Raw genomic sequence first — 24172 nt, forward strand, 5'->3', positions numbered from 1 at the left:
TTACCCCGCCACCTGACACAACAAAAAAATCTAGATAAAATATATGAAACTCTGGTTTTCAAGACCTTGGACATGAGGCAAGGAAGGACACTGATCCTTGAGAGATGAGAAACAAATGAAGTGAGTCCTATAATTGCCCTAGTTAATCACCTTGAAAGAATTCCAGGTCCTGTGCAGGGAGGAGGAACCCAGGAAGCCTGGAAGACTCTCTGAATTGAGAAGATGGAGGTGAGGGTCTAGGGAGACTAAAGTAGCTAGAGTTTTCTGGACAGTGTACTAGAGAGGACAGAGTGCCGATTAACACATGCATATGGGGAAACTATTTGAGGCCAGATTTAAAAAAAAATAGCTCAAAAGATTAGTGGGAATGGTACTCAGAATTCAAACAGGGTTGGTAATAGTTTAGACTATTCAAATTGGAAAGCTTGGAAAGTCACAGAGCATTGTTAGAATGCTCAGAAGCATCTTGCCTCAGTCGTGTAGAAATATTAGCCATAGACTAAATGATAACCTAACAAATCTTAAAAGCAAGAAATGAAAAGATCAAAGAGTGTCCAAGGAGCTTCTCTGTATCCCAGAACAAAGCTCAAGAAAATATATAGGAATAAAAAATATCTAGCACCCAACAAGGTAAAATTCATGTCTGGCATGCGATAAAAATCACCAGGCATGCCAAGAACAATGAGGAGAAAAATCAATCAATCAAAACTGACCCCAAACTGACACAAATGTTAGAAGGCAAGGGCATTAAACAGTTGTTATAACTGCATTCCATATGTTCAAGAAATCATAGAGAAAAAGATTGAGCATATTAGATAGAGACATGGAAAATAGAAAAAGGACTCCAGTCTGACAGCTAGAGATGAAAACTACAACTGAACTATAGTCAAAGTTTTAGAAACAGAAAGTAGATGGTGGCTGCCAGGGCCTGGGGGGAGTCGGGTAAAGGGGAGTTATTGTTCAATGGATATAGAGTTTTAGTTTTGTAAGATGAAAAAAATCTAGAGATCTGTTGCACAATAATGTGCATATTGTTAACGCTACTATTACTGGACACTTAAAAATGGTTAGCATGGCAAATTTTATGTTATATACTTTTGACTACAACAAAAATGATTTTGGTGATGATTATATAACTGTGACTATACTAAAAATGTTTGAATTGTACATTATAAGTGGGTGAATTTTATGATATGTGAGTTATATCTCAATAAAACTCTAAAAAGAAGTTGAGGATATTACACAGCAACGGGAAAGAATGAGCAGACCTACAGCTGTATGCAATGCAATGAAAAATTAAAGAAGCTACATTCAAGAACATGCCATACAACAATAAGCAAACTAAGCTCTGCTATTAGACATAAGGATGGTAGCTACCATGGGGGGCATTGGAAGACTAATGACTGGAAGGAGCTATAAAGGAGCTGGTAATTTTCTATGTCTTGTTCTGGGTGGTAGTTACATAAGTGTGCCTCTTTTTGTGAAAATTCACTATCTGCATACTTATATATGGAGTTTTTAATGTATATTATCATTCTATATAAAAGTTTTGAAAAGTTGAAGAGAAAGTATATACCTATTTCATGGAACATCCCCCCCCTCATAAAAAGAGAAATAATGACCAGAAATTTTCCAAAGTTGATGAAAACTATAAACCTTACATCTATGAAGCTCAAAAAACTTCACACACAAGAAACACGAAGAAAACAACATCAAAGGCACATCATAATCAAATTCCTCAAAAGCAGTGATAAAGAGAACACTGTAAATGTTGCCAGAGGGAAAAAAAGAGATATGTTATGCAGAGGAATAACAACACTAACAAAAAACGACAACAAAAAAGAAAAGATAACAGCAGATTTATTGTCAGAAATAATGCAGAAGACGACCAACATCTACAAAGAATGCTATTTTAGAATTCTATACCCAGCAAAAATATTTTCAAAAATAAAGGCAAAATACAGTCTTTTTACCAGTAGCCCCACACTGTAAAATGTTAAAGGAAGATTTTTCGGATAGAAGGAAGTATGGATATACACAAAGGCATGAAGAGCAGGGATGGCTTCTTGGATGTGTGAGCTATGCAGTTGCACATAGTCCTGTGTTTGGTTTTAATGTTCTGATGTCATTAACTGAAAATCTGTACTAATTGTTGAACAAAGGGCCCCATATTTTCACTTTGCACTGGACCCCCAAATCATGGAGAATGAATAATGATCCTGATGAGGAATACTTTGTAACTGTGGGGATGGGTGAAAAGGCTGGAATGCTGAGTTTGGCTTAGATCTAGTTCAGATGTTCAGGCATGGAATGGGGGAGAGGTGGAAGTGGCTTCTCTGGAGGAAATTTGAATGTTTTAATATTAATCAGCAGAAGAGTGAATGGAATCTGTATAGGGAAAAATAGATGCCCACTAAAATAATGTTTTTAAGGTAGACATTTCTAGATAATCAGAACATGATTTTCCTTTTTGCACATAAATGGCTATATTCAGAGGGTTTCAGTTCTTCACTTGTTGCTGAGTGATCAAGACTGTCTCTCTCTCTTTAGGCCAAATGCTTTGTTTACTTTCATTTTGTGTGCGTATGTTTTACTAATTGCAATATCAACATGTTAATAGTGACTATTCCACAATGCTGACACTGAGGCACTACAGGGGTACAAATTCACTTTAAATGCAAAGAAAAGCTATATTCTTTCCAGTGAAGATTTAGTGTTTAAGTACATTTTATTGTGGTATAATTCTTTCTCAGTTTAGGTCAAGGCTCCAAGGTTGAGAGCCACATCATAGGTGCAGATATGCAAAATTTGCCGAAAGGTTGTGGAATCAATAATGCCAGCTCTCATTAATCACCAACCTCCAGGCCATATGTGAAAGGGCTAAAAATCACTGGAAGGTGAGTATTTACTTGGGAGAAGATTGTCCATGTCATATGAGGAAGGGAAAAAGGGCGTGTCTTTTCTAAAACATAGGCCAAGTGAGGGAGGCATCAAGAGAAGGACTGGAAGAGTTTGCAATTTTGATGTAGCGAGTGAGGGTGGAGTCCAGGGGCTTTACTTGACATGCACCTGAGAAAATCTGAAGCTCAGACACTGCGTCTAGCTGTCCTGCAGATTTCTGAAGAGTTAGCTGCACTGAATGTATGTGGGTATCGATGAAATGCTTAAATCCAAAGGTAATTTATGAAGTTCGCTTTACACTTGAATACTCATATCCAGTTATTTAGTTAAAGCCTTTGGTTTTGATTAAAATTTTTAACATTTGAAGTGTTGACTGATGTAGCTTCCGTGGTGTGGAAATAATTGGTTTGGAGATGGAATTATAACATTCATCCTCCCCACTCTTCCCTTGCAATTTGTGGATTTGCTGATTGGGAGGACAAGTTCCCATTTGCCTTTATCCAATACGTACACACACGCATGCACATTCACACAATCATATAAACAATGCAAAAAAGACTTTTAGGAAGTGAATTTAATTGCCGATATAGCAATGAGGGCAGAGGAGATAGGAGTGTGAGTTTATAATGCTGATCATGAAATAAAAACATCAAAGCAAATAATAAATCTAAATTTGATACTGAGAGGCCAATGTCTCTTCAGCATTTGAGGCAAATAAAGTCACGCTATTACAGATTTAACACAAAATTAGAATGTTTCCTTTGAAAATTTCTCGGTACATCTCCAAGTGATTAGATTATCACAACATTTCCCTTGGAAAGGTAGAAATTAAATCAACAACATTGCAAAAGGAAAATAAAAGAAATTTGACAGTCCTAAATAAAAGAGTAATGCAAGTACAGTTTTAGCAGCTATCAGGCAAGAAGCAAATGGTTTGCTAATCAATTTACAGTTGCAAAATAAGTCCAAATGATTTTCATGGGACACATGGAAATCACACTCGTGGTTATTTTATTTGTTTCTACCTAAGGATATTTAAAACACAACCAACCATTGCAGATAGATTTTTTAAAGCTAGTCTTGTACTTGTTAGCAGAGTTTTAAGAATGCACTGAAGCCTGAATTTCATTTTGTTCACTCAATGGCTATGTTTATCATTATCAATACTGTAGAATATCATAAACCTGAGCTAGAATTATTTCCTTGGTAAATACACTGGGAAGAAATTAATAATATGTTCTACATCGAGATTCATAAATAAATTGGACAGAGATCAAATTTATTTTGTCTTACCAAAATCCCCTTAGTAGGTACACAGTGGTAAAATAAATTAACATTGTTTTTCATAAGTATAATACCTTCTTTGTCTAGAAATGGATAATTTAATAATTATCCATACATATTTTATGCAGAGAATATACAACTCTTTTGTCTAAAATTTTCATGTAGTATGAACTGTTGTGTAGACCTGATGCTATCATATGCAAGGCCTAAAAAATCTGATTTAAAAACATTCAGGTACTTATGCACTGCTAACTGGTCTTTAATTCTCTTGCCAAGCCTTTGTATAGGGCTATAATTCAAGCTAGAGTTTCATCTAGCTAGCATCGGCAGAGGGAATAATTTGCCTGACAATCTCTCCCAACATATCTATATTTTTAACACCAAAATATCAGTTCAAAAGTGCTGTTAATGATGCTATTAAAGGTAGTGGCAGACAGAGAAACAAAACAGAGATATTGATAAAACATCAGCTTCTAAATATAAAGCATAGGTTAGGGAATAAAGGGAATAATTATTGGCATATACATCAGTCTCTAAGTCTGGACACATACAGGCCTGTAAAATAGGCAATACTTTTGTCTTAAAAGTTTCTCTATGCTTTATTTTCCCTGCTGACGATGCTGATATTAAGATATGAGATTTCCACTACTCTCCCTCACCCCTTCACTTGTGTAGCTTTGTGACCAAAAGCTTTATTAGGTTATTCAAATAACCTTATTTTTCTAAGGCAATACCAACATTAGTTGGTATTTCTTGGTAATATCTCTATGAAGAAAAGGTCTTTGGAGACTTTTTTAAAGTTTAAAATTTCAAATATATTTGTTACTTTTTAAGTTACAACGTTATATAGTTTTTATTTCATCATGAAAATACTTCGAATAAACTTATTGTGTTCACTAGACTGCATTATCATTTGTCCAATATTAAGCATAATAACATGTGAAAGTGGAGGCTTAATCAATACATTTAATGATGCTGAAGTTATCTATAATCATATCAGCAGTCAGACTCCTCATTTTCCAGTCTCTTTCCCACCAGTAGCAGACCTCTGTATCAAAGACAGCCTACACTTGAACTTCTCTCTTCACTTTACATAAAACAAGTCATTGAAGACATTTGGTTTCCTTAAAACTATCCAGTCATTACAAAGATTCAGGATGTGAATTTCCCTAATAAGGTTTGATCTAACTCAAGGTGACTGTACATTCTATTTAGGCTAGAAAACAAGAAGTTATGATACCAAATATATAATTACTGGGCCCATATGTTATACATGATGTTATCTTATATTTAGATACAGTCCTCATTAGTTGGGATAAATAAAAGTCTTGAATTTGAGACCAGTCAAAAGCTTTATAAGCCACAAGGCACACATATTTGTGCCTTTCTCTCCTTTTAAAACCCAACAACCCTAAACTATCGAATGAACTATGCTCAGAGCAGCTCTAATAGACACAAACACTTTGTTCTTTGATTTCCAAACAAAAACAGATTGGTTTTGTTTATAATAAATATATCTACTGAGTTAAATGACTTGCAAAGCCTCCTCATCAAGAGAGTGAACTTGCCTATAAAGATGTCACAAGAAACTTTAAGTTCTACCAGTTTAAGAACAATAATATAAAACAAAACAGGGAACATGCTGGTGTTAGATACAGATGTTATACTTCAGGACAGAGGAATCTGGCCTCAAGGTCTAAAACATAGTGACTGTGTTTTTCAAGTCTGATAACAATGCTTGTGACAGCCACCTCTGTTCTCCAGATTGAAGTCAGATTGTATTACAGCAAATATGGCTAAAGGGAAAACCCTTAAAGAGCCAGTATGGGTGGAAAAAGCTATACTTCTGTCCCAGCTCAAGGCTGGTTGGCCCTTTGGGTGGTGATGGATAAGTCACAGAACCCTGGCAGGAAACCGGGCACCACTGACTTTGTAGTCATTGTAGCTGTCCACATGGCCTGGCCACAGTGACTGAACATAAACTTCTAGGCTGTTGGTGTCCACAGCACTGAGAAAAGTGTGGATCCAAAACACTAGTCCCAGCATTTGGATTTTGAGAGAATATGATCTTGCTTCAATGATACTTGCTTCAGACATTTTATAACAGAGTTCTATTTGGAATTGATTCTTTTCAATGAGAGATTGCTGCTAATACCAGTTAGCTGAGTGACTCTTGTGCTATCTTTCCTATTTGTTCTTCAGTGGGGAGCGATATTATTCAGAAGATGTTACACAGAGATGTTTGTCAAGTTATGTCATTGACTAGAATGCAACTTAATTGGAAGCATGCTTGTTTGACTTATGGAAGGTACTCCTTTAACTGATGGCCAAGAGTAGCCATAAGATGAGTGTCAAGTTCTCAGAGAACTGAAATCTGCTTGATACGACCAAAAAGAAATACAGTTTCAGCTATTTCCATGGTCATACAGACTAAGAACAAAATTAATCAGAGGCTTTTAGTAAGACGGCAAGTTTCTCCTAAAATGATAGCTTTTGTGAGGGGACGAGCACAGAAAGCTAAGAGTCGATGATGGCAAATTAGAAGAGCCAAGAAATTGTCCATTTAAAGTGATTTTTAGATTAAAGAACAGTTTTTATGAGATGTTCTAGAAATTATTTTTAAAACAGATATTTAAAAGCAAAGAATAATTAGTTACCACTAATGACCATCACTTAAAATAATTAATGACATGCATTACGTATGACTCGACTTTTGGAGACAAAGTGGCATAAAGAGTAGAACAGAGCACTTTTGAACTAGCAGTAATTTATTTGCTTTATCTTTCAGTTTATGAATACTTTTTTAGTTATTGTAATATAGAAGCTAAATCTAAGAAATTCTCTAAAAGATTAAATGATTTCTCACTTTTGAAAAGAAATGGTCATGATGCCAAATACAATGCAAAGACATGATCATTATATATTGTCTTTTCATCTATTCCTTTATGCCATTATAAATAAAATAAAAGTAGAAATGAAATAAGAAAGGTAACATTAATAAAAATATTTATGCAATCTAGTTGATCTCTTTGGACTTAAACACTTGGCAACATACATTGGCCAGTTTTTATAGAAAATCTATGCCAACTATGTGAATGAAACAGAGACAATTTAAGATTAGATGATATAAGCTGTGGAAACTAAAATTTCAATATTACGGCAGCCGATTTAATAAGAACAAAGGCAGTCTCTTTAAGTATAGGGTTTGTATATGCAATTAAGCAATAGACACAAGGAAACGTGATAGAGATAGACAACTAAAAATTATAACTTTCATCTTTAACAATGAATATGAACAAAGATCAACATGGGAGCCTATTTGTTATCATGTCCACATCCTGAACTGACAATATTTCCTAAAATGGAAAACTCAGAAATGCTTGGAAGGTTTTCTTAGATAACGCAAAACACCCTGAGAGCCCTTTCAGTTCCCTTCACATCAAAATTTCAAAAGACAGTGGAGCTTGACTGGAACCAGGAGAGCTGTATATTTAAAACCGAAGGCATCTCTGTAAAACGTTGGATGTCCAGATATTTACAAAGAAAGAAAAGATTACCCATCTACCATAAGAATTTCATTTATCAAGGGTTAAAAGGCTAAAATGTCTTTAAGAGACCAACTTACATTAATAAGTTCAACCTCCCAGATTTTTTTCAACAGGTCCATCGATGTGTAGCCATTAATTAGAAAGGCTTTCGTGTAGTCACCTAGTTCAATGGAATCCAGCCACTCAGCGACAGAGGTGGGATGATAACCATCGTGGCCAATGGGTCTCATCTGTAATTAAGGAAATCGCATCGGGATTAATTTAAACTGTTTACTTTGTGTTCTAACAACCGACTGCATCTTGCAATTTAGAAATTCATCTGATACGAAGCAAACAGATCTTTCTGGATAAGGAAATAAGGAAAACCAAAATACTTCATGCACAATTCTAAATCACAGATGATTTTTATGCTGAATTAATTTTCAAAAACGGACCCCAAATTTTCCAGTTTAGCTGCTCAATCCATTCCATATTGGAGAGAACTAAATATGTCAAATTTCTGGCATAGACATTATTGGCATTTCTGTTGGATGGAAATTAAAACGATGTCAGTCAAGCAGTATTAAATTCAATGCCGAAGGCACAAGGAATTGCAGTTCTCAAAAATGTAGATGATAATTCTCATATGCACAACATCAAAGCATGTGAAAATACTGCATGACTTGACTTAAACAACCAAGGAAATTCACGCTTATGTAAGACATGTACTGGGGGGTAGTGCAAACATGCTGGAGAAACATACTGCTGTGTTAAGCCAGTAAAGAAAGGCTTTTTAGTGGTTAAAGACCATGTGTTCTACATCGACTCTACAGTATGTTGGATATGAATAGAGAACTTGCTGGCAGACAGGTTCTTATTTTTTGTCAGCTATATACAGATATTTTTTTTAACTTTAGGAGAACAAAGAAGTGTGACAGCAACATAATGTTTCTGAGTTTAAATTAGAGTGTGAAAGTAATTTAAGCAAGAGAAACTTCTGGGTTTGAAATTTTATATGGACTATTCCAGTCCTTTACCTTTTATTTGAAGTTTTAGTTGAATTTGCGATTCTTGTATTTTGAAGTAACTCACTTTTAAGACGGGTGCTGCTTTGCATGCCACGCTAAATATTTAATACTTTAGTTATTAAGGAAAGCTGGCACCTCATGAACCTGATGTGATCCTTCAGGGAAATTCATGATGCGAGCAGCAAAACTGGCAATGATACAAAATAGATTTTCCTCTTCCTTCAGATTCAAGGAGATAAATATTAATGGAAATCTATATGATTCCGATTCGTAAGCAGAGAAGAGATTAGTCTGGGCATCAGGGATTCAGATTTTAATCTTAAACACGTTAGACTTTCTTTCACTATGCAGTGTTTCCATTTTTAAGATTCTCCGTAGTCCTTTATTTTTAAGCTACTTTTTCTCCTTTCCTCTTTCCCATTGTTTCACTCCCCAATCTATTTTCCATTTTGAGGTTTAAATGTTCTCTATTTTAAAGTTACAGTGTGATTCATTATTTGCTCTAGAGTCTGAACTGCATCAGACTTTTGTATTTCACTTTTACATTGACTAACCCATTTTAGCTGCTCATTAAATGTTTCTTCAGGTAACACTTAACTCGGTGTTTATCACACAGTACCTACGACTGTAAATGACAATTCAGGGTTCGCAAAATGAAGTTTAATGGTATTCCCAAATAACCAGATGTTACGTATGTGTAAAATTGGAGACTAGGACCCAAAGTAGAGGCTCAAAGGTACTAAGTACTTTCATAGTCTATAGAGAATTACAAAAATATGTATTGGGCTAAGTACATTCTCCGGGACTTATTAAGGGCTGGCGGAACCAATTCTACTAACTTGAACAATCACCTCTGCCCCCAGAAACTCCCTGGCTGTCCCAGTAGACATAAAGAAATAACTGGAGAAAGGGAAAGAAGGAAGGAGGACTCAATGTGTCAAAATGAACAGCCTGGCAGGGAAGTTGTGCTGTTAGCCATTCGAGAAACTGGCCTCCCCAGCATTGGATACTGAGGGCAGCTCTAGGGAGTCCTGAGGAATCCAGATGGGGCAGAGTTAGGGGTCTTATACCAGAGAACTATACAGTGGGGTTCCCATGGGTCACCCTAAGTGATACATCACTCTTTTGAGAAAGCAATCAGTGGCCACCTGCCATTCCAAGGTTGCTGATGGTCTGTGTTAGCCAAATAGCAGTGGTGGGAACACCCGGCAGAGCTCTGCAAAGCAAACCTAATTATTAAAATGTTTGCCTTCCCCTTGATCCTCCTTGCCCCCCACACCAGGGAATTTAGAATCAGAAAAGAGAGAGGTGACATTCCCTTGGGGGAAGCCTAAACTTAAGGTTGTGGGAGAAGACAAGGAAAATAAAACTAGAGGCTTAAATAGATTGGCACTGAACTTTCAATATTTTACACAACTTGGAAAGTTACTGGATATGATTGCGATAACATCAAAAATTATTAGGATCAAAAAAGAGAGGATCAATTAAATTTGGTTGAAAGCAAGACAAGAAAAAAAAAATCACATCAGTATCTCACTGAATGCAGGCTGCTCAGTAATCTGGTTACTCCTTGAGGCAAATTACCCCCTCCCAGGCCATCTTTAAAGAGGTGAGAGGGAGGGGAATATTTGCTGGGATTGTGAGAGACAGGAGCAGGGGAGAAAGGAAGAGCGAAGAGAACCTGGAAATGTTACCGTGATGTGATCAGGAGCAGCATGCATCCACCCTCTCATTCTATAAGTATTTATTTAGTCAGTATCTATTCTGATGAATGTTGCAGAAATAGCAGAGGACAAAAAACAGTTACAGTCTCTCCTTCAGGGAAATTATAACTCTTAATTAAAAATTATGCAAACAGATAACCGGTAAATTATAAAGGCTCTGCATACCTGAAGAGAAGAAACCATTAGAGCCATGTGAAGTTACAAAATTAGCTTGATCCGTATTTAATGATGTGCAGAATGGTTACTGTGCTGCACAATAGTTTCTTTCAAACCAATTCTCCCATCTGCACGATAGTTTCTTTCAAACCAATTCTCCCATCTTACCGCCACTACCCTGTTTAGGTTCTTGTTAACATTTACAAAAACTAATACAGTAGCCTTCCACTTGGCCTTCTACCTTTGGTCCGGTGTCTATCTTGCTGCTTCATCAGTATTCTAAAAAGCCAGGCTCTTAAGTCAATCTTTGCACAAAAACCTATAGTGGCTAGTGGCCCTTTCTTGATAAAAGCCCAAACGTCCTATTCTAGTATTCTAGGACAATTGCAATCAGGTACAAGCTTATCTTTTCAACCTAATCTCCCACTACTCTGCTATGCGCAGCCTGATACATATGATTAGACACATGTGTATGTCAAAACAGTATATGAAATTGTTAGCTGTTTCATCAATATGAACTGCACAGGACACATTCATATTTTTGCTAATAAAATTTTTCTGTGCTTGGAATGCTTTTGTCTTTATTTCTGGAGTGTTTCTCCAGGACTGGCTTCCCTTCTTGAGCCCTAAGATACAAATTTCCAACCACTTGTAGGCTATCTTACGTAGATGTCCTATAGCTATCACCAACACAAGTAAAAAAAAATGTATCTCCTTCAGCTCACAAACTGGCCCTCCCTCGGTATTCCTCATCTCAGTTAATGGGGAACCATCACACCAACTGCCCAGTGGATGCTAAGGAGTCACCTTACTTTCCTCTTTCTGTTTTACAAGCATATTGGATTAGGCCAACAAGTCTCATAAGAGTAATTTCCAAAACATCTTTCAATTCAGTTCTGACAATAGTATCCACCCCAAGTGTTGTTTTAAGGATTACATCATATAGGGTATGTAAATTGCCTAGCACAGTGCTCTGAATATAATAGGTCTTCAATAATTCTTAGTTCTGTCCCCTCCCTACTGCCCTAAATTAGGTCTATGTTTATTTTGAATTAATGTTGAGTCCTTTGGCTGCTAATCCTTTCAACTTCTAATCAAAACTCTTCCTTCCTCTCCTCTCCTTTCCTCTTTCTTTTGTTCTTTTCCTTTTCCATCTTGTTTCAGAAAGAGTTTATGTCTGCTTACTTCTTTATACTCCTCCTCCTCCCAGTTGACACTTGTTTTTCAGAAATATATCTAACAAGGTCCCTCAGGTTGACTGAGTTATTGTTCCCAATTCTTTGCTCTCTTTCTGTATAAGAGCTATGGCCTTTGCCAAGGTATCTACATTGTATCCCACTGGTGGCTGAAGTAACTTCTCCATCCCATTGATGTTGGCCATGTACCTACTTGGCCAATGGAATAACTGGAAGCATCAGTGTGGCAGTTTCTAGATAAGGCCTCTGTGCTCCTAAGATCTTTTTATTCTTTCATGTTCTTATGCTCGACCACATGAATAAGAAGTGCTGAGTAGTCACATAACTCTAGTCCTAGGAGAAAGATGAATACTTCTGGGCAAACCTAAATGTAACCCAAAGCTTGGAGTCTACCCTAGCTTAATGAAGATCAGGCATCTGGACTAAATTAGCTGAACTACAGCTGACCCATAGACCCATGAGTAAGAAAAAGAAATAGATATATTTTCTTGCTGTGAATCACTGAAATTCTGACATATAGAGAAAAAATGACTAATAGAGTTACTTTACATTTTGAAATCTTTTGTCTTTGTATTAGCCAAGGTTCTCCAAAGAAACGGAACTAATGAGATATGCATACATACACATACACCTATGTTATCTATATTTCTATCATCTATCTACTTATCTATCTATCATCTATCTATCTACTTATCTATCTCTCTGTCTGTATGTCTGTCTACCTATCTAGATTTATTTTAAGCAATTTGCTCACATAATTTTGGGGTCTGGCAAGTCTGAAATCTGCAGGACAGGCTGGCAGGCTGGAGACACAGGGAAGAATTGATGTTGCAGCTCAAGTCTGCAGGCAGTCTGGTAGCAGAATTCCCTTTTTTCTTTTAAGGCCTTCAACTGATCAGATGAGGCCCACCCACATCATGGAGAGTAATCTGCTTTACTAGTCTATTGATTTAATTGCTAATTTCATATCAAAGAATACCTTTGCAGCGACATATAGTGTTTCAGCCAAGGTGACATAAAATAATCCAAACTCTTCAATTTATGAGTCCATTGGCAAATACATCTCCATGAGACCGAGAAAGACTAGAGATGCTAAGCTGAGTTAACATTAACATCCTCCTCAAGCTATATAACTGCCATCTAGTAAACATCTATATACTGCATCCTTACTAATCTTAAACTAATTCTTTATCTCAGTTGAGTATAATTATTGGAGCATAATTCATTGTATATCTTGTATACCCCCACACCTTTGCCCATGCCATTCTCTGTGCCAGGATTGCTGTTCCCTCTGTTCTATTGTTAAAATTCTACCCATTTTTGAAAGGTCCTATTTAAACAGTCCCTCTTTTGTGAAGCCTTCTCCAACGCTGGCTTTACTCCTAAGTCACAATTAATCATACCTTCCACTAGATTTCTGTAATACAATTATAGCATTATGAAAGTCTGCTTTCTATCATTAGAGATGTGAGTATTGGTCTTCTTCATTAGACTGTGAGCCCCTTGGTGAAGAAACAGGGTCTTAGTATCTTTGTAGTCTCTTAGCATCTTTGTAGCAGAGCATCTCATACATGGCAGGCATTTGTTAAACGTTTATTGAATTAAGTAATTTAATGAACATACAAAGAAAGCGAGAAAATTTTAGTAGCACAGCATCCATTTGTAGGGGAGAGATTTGTGTTTTGTAATACATATTTTGAAAATGAGGGCTATTTTTATGGCCTAATACTAATGTTTACAACTATGTAAAACTATTACATATTAAGAACAAATTCTAGATAGTAGGCTGCATTACCAAATGCACTGGGCTGTTTCCAGTGCTCAGCTGTCTTGACTCTGCTATTAACTAGCTGTGTAATTATGGACAAGATATTTCACCTCCCTAAGCTTCAGTGTTTTTTCCTATAAAATGAGAATGTTGGACCATGATTTCAGAGTTCCTTTATAATTCCTAAATCCTACAATTTTATACTTTATAAGTTAATATCAAATTAATGTCAGATTTATTAATAAAGTAAATGCAAAATAAGCCCTCTCCCCCAGAGAGACAAAACTATAAAAAATATTATAAGATAGGGCATTTAGGCTAAAGGTCAGATGGCATCCATACTTTTTTCATGAGTCTTCAGCAACATCCACAGGGAATACTGTGACTGCTTTCTCAAATTAGCAGTGATGAAATCTTTTTCCAGCAGGAACATCTGGTAGGAGAGGGCTAGACAGAGATTTTTTCCAGCAAGAACATCTGGCAGGACAAGGCTAGACAGAGGCAGCTCCATGGGCCTGCCAGGCCAGCATTACTGCTGAGCATGAATGGGCGTCAGGCACAGCCTATGATCTAATAGGTAGAGTGGTGGGCAGGCAGTAGGCTTTCATAACAAGTTCACAATAAGGCAATCTGATTCAATTAGTTAAATCCCACGGTTTGGAGAAAATCTAAGCTGGAACAGAAATCAAAGATAGTAGCAAAGGAAGCTTTAGTCTTGGGAAAATTTAGATATCCTGATATATTTTACCAAACACCTTCCTTGTTGCTCTTGGTGTTTTGTTATTCTGCCCAAGTATGCATTGGCTCTCCTCCTGGAGCCTCTTAAAGCAAACCTGGCCTCAGAGCCAGTATACTGTTTACATCAGGGAGATACAGCAGGAAGTGATCACTGACCCTAGGACAGTGCTCTGTGGAGTCCTGGAGTTTTAAGGGGGCCAGTTTTGGGAAGCTGAACAGCTTAGGCTCTGAGACTGCCTAACCTACTTCAACCAGAGTACCCCATTAATTTAAGTGTTTTACACAGGTAGGAAGAGGAAGAAAGGCTTTCTCTGCTTTATGAAAACCACTAATTTAGAAGACTTTTGTAAGAGTACGTGATCGCCAAATAATTTTCCCTTAATTTCTCAGTTTTACTTGAAATATTCTGAGTTTGTCATATATGTATGGACATATATGTATTGTCTGTCATTCTTCCTCTCTGCCTAAAAAATGGTTTTGTCCATTTAGACAAGGACAATACCTTTTAAAATAAAGGAGCTATAAGATGAAAGGTTTGGTAAGAGGAAGCCACTAAAAATAGGTAAAGGAAATAATAAAAGAGGGAAAAATGATATTACACTATAATAGCTTTGGGATTAACTAAAAAATAGCTTTCAACACAATAAGTTATTAAACCAGCGTTGCGATATTGGCATGGTAATTAGACCAAGAGAATAAAGAACCCTAAAAGTCACTAAAGAATTAGATAGATGTATTTATATTTGAAAAGTATTACAAAATTGAGACAGAGCCCCCTTCTCATCCACCAAAACTGTCCTCTCCTCTTCCACAGCCATGGGGCTTCAACTGGGCTCGTGTCTGCCCAACTAGAGACAAGATACTCCAGTTTGTCTTCTGGTTGCTGCCATGAGAGTACATTGGAGCCCATGGGATGCTAATGAAAGTGTTCCATGTCACGTTCAGGTTACCTTCAACCTAAAAAACTGATGCCTTGCTCTAGAGTTGCTTTTTTTGTGTTTCCATGAGGTGGAACATAAGTGCCTGCAGCCCAGCTTTGACTACACAGGCAAAACAATACCCTGGAGTTTGGGAAATAATTCTCAAATCTTTATGTGCATAAAAATCATGTGGGGAATCTTGTTAACATGGAGATAAATAGGTTGGAGGAAGGATGTGAGATCCTATGGTTCTAACACGTTTCCTGGCAATGCAAACGCTGTCAGTCTGCTGACCATACTTTGAGAGCCTGAATCCTAACCACTAGCCTGCCAGGGAGCCATGGTGCTGACCATGCTTTGAGTAGCAATACTTAGAGGAGGACGGCACGATTGGAAAGTCCTGGATCCTTCTAGAGTTGCATAGAGCAGATCCAACTTATAAACGCAGATGGCTCACTTCAGGGCTGTTATATGGGAGAAATAAATGCTCTATTCTTTTTTTTTTTTAATTGAGATTAATTGGTTTATAACATTATATAAGTTTCAGGTGTGCGACATAATTCAACTTCTGTATACACTGTAGCATGCTCACCACCGAAGTCTAGCTTCCATCTGTCACCATATAATTGACCTGCTTTACCCATTTTGTCCTCCCCTCGCCCTCTTCCATTCTGTTAACCACCAATCTGTTGTCTGCATCTCTAAGTTTGTTTTTTGTTTTCTTCATTCATCTTTTAAAATTCCACAAGAGTGAAATCATATGATATTTGTCTTTCTCTAACTTATTTCACTTAGCATGATACCTTTAAGGTCTACCCATGTTGTCATAAGTGGCAAGGTTTCATTCATCCTTTTTATGGTTGAGTAATATTCCAGTGTGTGTGTGTGTGTGTGTGTGTGTGTGTGTGTGATCTTCTTTATCCATTCATCTGTAGATGGACACTTAGGTTGTTTTTATATCTTGGCTATTGTAAAATAATGCTACTATAAACATAGATGTGTATATTTTCAAATTAGTGTTTTTGTATTCTTCAGATAAACACCCAGAAGTGGAGTAGCAGGATAATTTGGCAATTCTATTCTTATTTTGTTTTGAAGAATTTTAATACTGTTTTATATAGTGGCTGCATCTATTTACAATCTCATCAACAGCAAATGAGAGTTCCTTTTTCTCCCCATCCTAACACATTATTTCTTGTCTTGATAATAGCATCTATTTTCTGATTAGTAATGTGAGAGATAAAAAGGATATTTACTTCTGAGTGTTGTCATAGGTATTCAGTGAAATGATTCAAGCAGAGTTCAGCACAGTACTTGGCACACAGAAGCACTCGATAAATCTTAGCTATTTTTAAATCTTATTTTATCACAAGTGGGAACTGAAATCATGAATGAGGCTGTAGAGGATAATTATATAGAGTGAGAAGAAAGAGGCCTGAGGATGAACTAACACTTTCAGCGCATAAGCAAAAGATAAGAATTACATCCAGGAGGACAAAGAAAGAATGATCAAGATGAGAAGAGGAGGAAATAGAGTTTCAAGGAGGGTGTGGTCAGCGGTGAAGGAATGCTGCAGAGAGGTCTCATAAGACAAGGCAGGAGAAGTGTTCACAGATCTGGCAAATTGGTCACTGGGACCTGACTGAGAAGAGTTGAAAGGGTAGGCTACGCTGGGTTGAGGTGTGAATTAGAGATGGGGTGGTAGCAGGTGCACTCCAAACTATTCTTTTGAGTTCATGTGACAAGAGAAGGAGGAAGAGGAAGGTTTTAGAAAGCACATGGAAAAGCCATGGAGAGAGGTGAGAAATGAGGACCTGGGCTTGAGGAAAGTCAAAGATGTAAAGGAATAAGAGTCTGAGAATGCAATAAGATTGGGGTGGGGTGGAGGGCTTGTCTTTTGCTTTAGGGATCTTGCTTGCCTTTCTTGGATAGTATAGCACAAAAGGCATAGTCGAAGCCAATTTTGGTGTTAATAATCTTTCTGTTAAAACAGTCATAAAGGGCCAAAAGCTACCTGGCTTGGACTTGGTGAGAGCTGAATCCTTGTATGTGACCTGCTGAAGGTCTTCATGTGGGCAAGGGCAGCCATCCGTGTGGCATGCCACGCTCTGGATACAAACACGAAAACCCATCATTTATGTAAACATGTACTACAGCCCTAACGCACCAGGCTCAGCTACTTAAACTTGCCTATAAAGCTGCAATGGACTGTGGCTTCTCTTTCCCCACCTGGATGTACTTTGTATTCTCAGACTCCTTGATGTGACTTTTGTAATACAGATAGCTGATATTGTCGGGCATCTCCCTCTATTCCTGCTCCTTGTTCTAGCCTTTTCTGCTCTGTCCTGCTGCTATCCAAGACTCGGACTAACAGCAGCCCTGAAAATAAACCAGGACAAGCAGTGCTAGCAGACAGTGTTCTGTCAAGTCCAAATGGCAGGTCTATCAAGTAGTATGAGAATCAAATCTCATACAAGCTTTGAGACCCGGGCTTAGACATCACAGTGCCATTTTGTCAGGGGCTCTTCAAAGACTGTTTGAACATGAAAGAGAGAGGCAGATCCATTGACCATGGGATCTCAGAAGAAAGTCTATCCCTCACCATCTAAGTGCTATCACAGTGCAAATTTTCTGGGGGAGACATATCTATAAAATGGATAGGACTATTAATAAGAAGAACATCACCTAATAACCATATGAGACTTTAAAGATCCCAAAGTGATTTCACATACATCATCTCATTTGTGAAGGGTTTCAGGTGACCTTTGGGGAAATGCCCTTGTGAAGTCTAAGACCCTGGCTAGTCCATGTAAAGATATCCTTCCTGTGGGAATCAAAAAGATTAATACACTGTGACTACTGTTGGGAAGCAAGGCGTGATAAGGTCTCTGTGTTGGATATCTGCAGCAGGGATGAGAGACATATAACTGTACAAATCTATTTCTTGAAGCCCCTTTGTTTAGAATCAGACTCTCTTACAGATACAATTTCTATACAAGAACAGGGAGGAAACCTAATCCCTCAGAGGTAAGTGAATTGTGTTTCGATGTCATTATGGACTTATAATTGTAGAGAGTGGTAACCTCTATTTTTTTTCCCACCACCAACTGAGCCTCACTGACTTGGTGTCCTGTAAGTGTTCAGATGATTGAAAACTCTGAGCTTTAGGCATAGGGCAGGAACAGTAAAGTGGTACTATCTGGATATTACTTGGTAATACATTTTGGGGGAATAAAGGGAAAGTAAAGCACTTCGGATTGGGTACTGTTCCTTAATGCCCTATGATTTCTATTTTATAAATGAAAGAAACAAACCCAGGTCTAGCCCAGAGAGGGTTTGAGGTATCCCTTATCTTGACAAGTCTTAGATTATGAAGTAAACTGAAAGGGAAGCAATGGACAACATAGACAGGAAATGTTTTCAAGACACACGGCGATCAACTTCCAACAGCACGGAACAATTAGTGAACAAAATAGAAGCTCTGGCCAGAGGGAGTCTAGCCTCTAGTCATCAGGATAAAGGGGTGCATGCCCTTTGATCGAAGGCATTGGACCGACCACAAGTTAAAGGAGTGAAGCTGCCAAAACACACAAGTTCTATAAATCGTGGTAGGAAAAAAAATGACGACAACAACGGCAACTATAAAAATAATCTCTGCCTGTATTACTTTATAAGCATTTTAAGCAAACTGCTTGTCAGGCACTGGTCTTTTCAGCTTCACCTGTACACACAGAGTAACTCATACCCATGACATCTCCTGAGAACCTGGCAGTTATCTGTCGGGTAAGATCTGCGAGGATGTGGATGAAAAGACCATCAGAGCCACTGCACAGTACACACATAAGCACGGTCCTTGGGGTTGAATGAGTTTATCAAATGATTTCATTGTAGTTCTCCCTGAAGCTTTTTGTAAAAGGGGTGCTTTTAAAATTCAATAAAAGGACGCGTGTTGTTGTTTTTACCATCTTTTCATTTCTAAAATCCTTACCGAGATAATACTGACCCTAGAGCTCTTTGTTAAATATCACTATTTGTTTTGATTTATTTCCTTGTCACAAAGCTCTTTTACAAAACAAGGGCTCAGATTAAAGATGGAGAGGATTTAATGCAACCAGAATAAGGTGCTGAACAGTGCTCACCATCGTTCACGTTTTCAAGCTCCACCAGTGATGTGAACTATATTTAGAAAAAAGACATGGGGTCTCTTTTTTCCTTGTTTTCTGACATTCATGCAGCTATTCAATGGTTATATAGCGTACTGCTTTGCTCTTAATAGAAAATTTAAGTGCTACTATCAATTAGGAAAATTGTTTGCAAATTATTAGTCTTAACTAAAATATTTCCCCAAACTTGAATCTTTAGAAGATAATGAACACTCTGAATATAACTTCCATTTATTTCTATTTATTTGATACTTAAAAAGCATGTCCTTTCTCAGAGCCTCCAAGCATGTGCATAATACATCACCCACTGAAATAGTTCAAACAGATAAATCTGTCATAAAACCAAAATTATCAATATACAAAGAAATAGCATGTTCTAACTGGGTAGGGCTGTATAAAAGATCTCATTCACACGGTGACCTAAAATTAGTAGAGAAGTTGCAAAAATTTGAACCTACTACCCATTCATCCATCCATCTACTTAATCTGTTCATCAGTTCATTCATTCATTCATTCACTCAACAAATACTTATAACATGTCTGCTATATAGGTACTGTTCTGAATGCATTAGTGAGCTCTTCTGAATGCATCAGTGAGCAAAACATATACAAGTGCCAGTCCTTGTGGAATTTACATTCTAGTGGGGGAGAAAGATAATAATTAACAAGCATAATAAATAAGGAAATTATGTCAGAAGGTGATACGTGCTGTGAAAAAAAAGAGATAGTAGAGGAGGAGGATTGGAAGTGCTGGAGCGTGTGTGTGTGGCGGCGGGAAGGTGCAGCGTTAAAAAGGGTGGTTAGGGGAAGCTTTGTTCAGAAGGCAAGATTTGAATAAAGATTTAAAGATGGTGAACTGGCTGTGTTGGCAACTAGAGGGAGAGAATTCCAAGTAGAGAGAACAGAGAGAGCCAAGGACCTCCGGCTGAAGGGAGCCTGGTGTCTGTTTCAGGAATAACAAGGAAACCAGTGGGGTTGGAGCAACATGTGCAGAGAGGGAGGGGTAGGGGGCAGTAAGAGGTAATTAGGGGTCGGTCAAGGTAAAGCTCTGAAAGCCTTGTAAGGACTTTGACTTTCATTTTTGAGGGAAACAGGGAGCCAGTGCAAGAATTTGAGCAGAGGTGTGACATGATCTGGCTTATGTTTCAATGAAATCACTCTGGTTGTTATGTTGAGGGTAGCTCACGGAGGTAAGGATGGGAGCAGGGGGCCTGTTCAGAGGCTAGAGAAGTAACCAGGAGAAAGGGGACAGTGGCTCGGACAGGGCACTGGAGTAGAGGCGGTGAGAAGTGGTCAGATTCTGGATTTCCTGAAACACAAAATAAAATGTTCCTGTTCCCTAACACAGACTGAGAATCTGTCAGCTTGATGGCTGCAGCTGTGTGGCGTGGATCTCGGCTCAAACAGAACTGTGTTCATCTATCCAGTGTGCGAATATTTGGATAACTAGCAGGACTGGTCTTGCATGGGTCTGTTTTTAATGAGGAATCCAGGGCCTCAGAAGACTCTTCTGCTCAAAGAAGGTGGTCAAGGCCTATGTGTTTGGTTAAAGGGACAATAAAAATGTGTCAGAGGGCATGGGCGATTCTGAACGGATTTCAGGATCTGGTGCTTTGACTGGGCCCTGGCCCAGGTCCCATGGAACATGCCGTAAGAATAAAAAGCTTCAATAAAAGAGCTGTATCATGAAACATTTTGGGGACATTGGGAACAAAAGGAGTCAGCAGAATTGGCACCAGCAACTTCATCGGCAAGCAGAAATAGTGCCATATTGCAACCAGTGGTGCCCTCGACATTGGACACCTGCAGTTGGCAATGGTCCTCACATTGGCAGGCTTCAGTAACATTGGCAGAACATTCGGTTGGCATTGGCTAAGGTGTCCATGCTAGAAAGATAGTGGGCACTGTAGCCAGTAGCACAGACATCATCAGTACCTTTGCTCTGAATCAGCCTTTGGCAGTCATTAGTGACAGATTTGGTACCCTCAGTGTGTATTAGCAGCTCTGAGAGCACCTTTAGAAAGTTTTGGTGGTATTATTTCAAGCTTTGGTGACAGGAGCCATTAACCACAATAAGCTAGAGCAAGGGAAGCAGAAAAAGGCAGAGGTCATGCGGTCAGCGAGTGGTCTGGTTATTGGCACACATGTGATGTGAGACACCCAGAAAATCATTAGGAGGAATTTCAATAAGGCCTAGAATACACATTAACCCCATTTTGAAGCTCTGCCTGGCATTCTAGAGAACCTTTTTTATATCTACAGTAAGGGAATAATCTAAGAACTATTCTGCCACCACTGGGGCAGTTACAATAAACAATAGCTTGGCCCTTGGGAAAATGTTTCCAGCCTCATAGTTTGGTGTTTTATCTTCTTTTTCTTTTCTTGGTCAGTTCAGAAATTTTAATTACCTCAGATATTGAAGTGACTAGGAATTTTTAGCTCTTCTTATGTGAATCCCCAGTAGAGTGTCAGCTCTAACGATAATTTTAGAAGTTATTTAATTTATCAAGAATTTTTAAGCACAAATTATGTATGTAACATCATTCTAGGTGTTGTAAAAACGTGAAAGGGTCTAAGGTTCCTTCCTTCCAGGAATATGCAATTTCCTTGGGTATACATTTGAAATATGTACAAATATAAAAAAATAATTACGTGCCAAAGTTTTTATAAATTTTATAAATTTAGAGAAATTTGAGGAGTTTATTCTATAGTTTCTCTTGGTGGTCAGTATACTGGGAAGGAAGTGAATGCTTGTGAGTGTGGTGTGTGTGTGTGTGTGTGTGTGTGTGTATGTGAGTGAGCGTGCATACGAGAGAGAGAATGGATGGACATGGGCATCCACTTCTCCTTACTGTCTCTGGACCTAGCAGGGACACAGACACAGTGACTCCCTAAATTCCTTGTCTGGCTAAAAATACTTATCAATTCTTAATCAGCTTAAGCTTCATCTACCTATTCAGAAAACCTCCTCTGACCCTTATGGACTTAACTTTTCTCTCCTCTGTAGCATTTTTTTTTTTTTTTCACAGTAGTTTAGTTTTTGACATATCTGTCTCTGTCGAAAATGTAGGTAGAACTCAAGGCAGGGACCAGGTCTTATCTGTTTTTGTATCCCCGTCTCTGAACCATGCACAGGGCCAAAATGAATTGACTGTCTGACTGAATGGATGAATGAATCAGAGATTCGCTGATAAACATCTGGGCATGTGGGTGTTTGCAAGCATTATGCATTTGGAGTTGCGCTAGCTCTTTTCTGGCTTCAATCCTGCTGCAGATGCTAAGGTCTTGAGATATAAGGTCAGTTGTTATTTCATATCTATATCAGTAGCACTTAGAAAAGTGTTCCATAGAAAGTGAACACCAGAAATGTTGATAGACGATGATGTAATTGACTCCCAGAGGTGAGAGGCAGAGAAATCAATCTTCTCTATGCTTACTGCAATAATCTCTTATACATTTGTGGAGAAATCTTCACATTAGAAAATTTCATAATACCTCTTGGTATTATAAAATTGTAAATACAGTTGTAAATACAATTTCCCACCAAGCAGTGGCCGCTAAGTAGAGAAGGAGCTTGAGGGTTAAAACCGATGCGTTAAAAAAAAATGCTTTAACCTATCAGGATTCTGTGATTCATAAGTTATAACCTAAAGTCATTTAAAGTGTATCTAGTTAGCATTTATATTATCATCAATTCATAGATCAAGTAAGGCTCAAATGTATTTCCTCTTGGAGACATACATGAAAGAAAGAACCTGGCATTTCTTGAGTACTCATTTCCCCTGATAAGAGCAGTGGCTAGTTATCTGTTAACAAAAAGAAATCCCCCAAAAGCCAAACTTCTATTTACTAGAATAGAAGATGCCAGCTCTGTGGGAGAGAGTGAAAATGGCAAGCCATTTTCCAAAGATGAAAGCACTGATACAGTGCTCGTAGAGAACAGAGATGTTCTACTCTGGTGATAGAGGCAGTGCAGGGAAGCAGTTAAGGTCATAGCCTCTTGAGCCAGGCTATGTGGTTTGAATCCTGTCTCTGCCACTTACTAACTGCGTGACATTAGGCAAGTTACTTAACTTTTCTGTGCTTTGATTTCTTCATCTGTAAAATAGAGAATTAATTTTAAGATTTAAAAGAGTAACTTTAATCTAATAACACTTAGAACAGTGCCCAGCACATAGAAAATTTCTATTTAAGTGTTGGCTATTAACATAGGGGTTTGCCCTGCAGTGTCTTTCTGAGCATGCTCAAGAATGCTTCGGGAGAGTGTGAGTGTGTAGGTAGAGCATTCACTGTGAATCCACAGAAGATCAACCATCAGGTTAGAACACAGGCCAAAAGATCTAAAATCTCATTGATCACCAACAAAGAAAATAACCACAAAGAAATAACATGTAATGAAATGTACTTAGCTTAGTGGGTAGGATTAATATTAACCCAGTCCCCATTTCAGCCTTCTCCATTGAAGTTGACTACAAGTATCAGCTTGGATTTGAAGAATTTGACTCATTATGGCTTGAAGGGCAAAGTGATGGATGAATTCGTAGCTGGATTGATGGCACTAGCTATATTTCAGAGGATGGGTATTACGAACGAGAAAAGAATAGTCTATCTGTCTACCTATGCAAGCTAAGCAAATGCTTGGGTCATTTTTTGCTTAGGGCATCATGAGCGATCTAAAAACTCCCCACAGCAAAGAAGTTTAAAGGTGCATAGGAATGCCTTTTTGATTCATGTGCCTCTTCTTCCAGAAGCCCTCTCCTAATTCCC

General features: G+C 38.0%; 1 protein-coding gene across 1 annotated transcript in view; it reads right to left on the reverse strand.

The window, feature by feature from the left end:
* Positions 1 to 24172, reverse strand: part of ANKS1B (ankyrin repeat and sterile alpha motif domain containing 1B) — an 874817-nt gene that overhangs the window by 245276 nt on the left and 605369 nt on the right. Inside the window, exon 17 of the mRNA XM_023527446.1 lies at positions 7811 to 7963. Within this exon, the coding sequence (XP_023383214.1) occupies positions 7811 to 7963 (153 nt within the window). The remainder of the gene's footprint in view (positions 1 to 7810; positions 7964 to 24172) is intronic.

This window comes from Pteropus vampyrus, unplaced genomic scaffold (genome assembly GCF_000151845.1).
Source record: "Pteropus vampyrus isolate Shadow unplaced genomic scaffold, Pvam_2.0 Scaffold16, whole genome shotgun sequence".
NCBI classification, from domain to species: domain Eukaryota; kingdom Metazoa; phylum Chordata; class Mammalia; order Chiroptera; family Pteropodidae; genus Pteropus; species Pteropus vampyrus.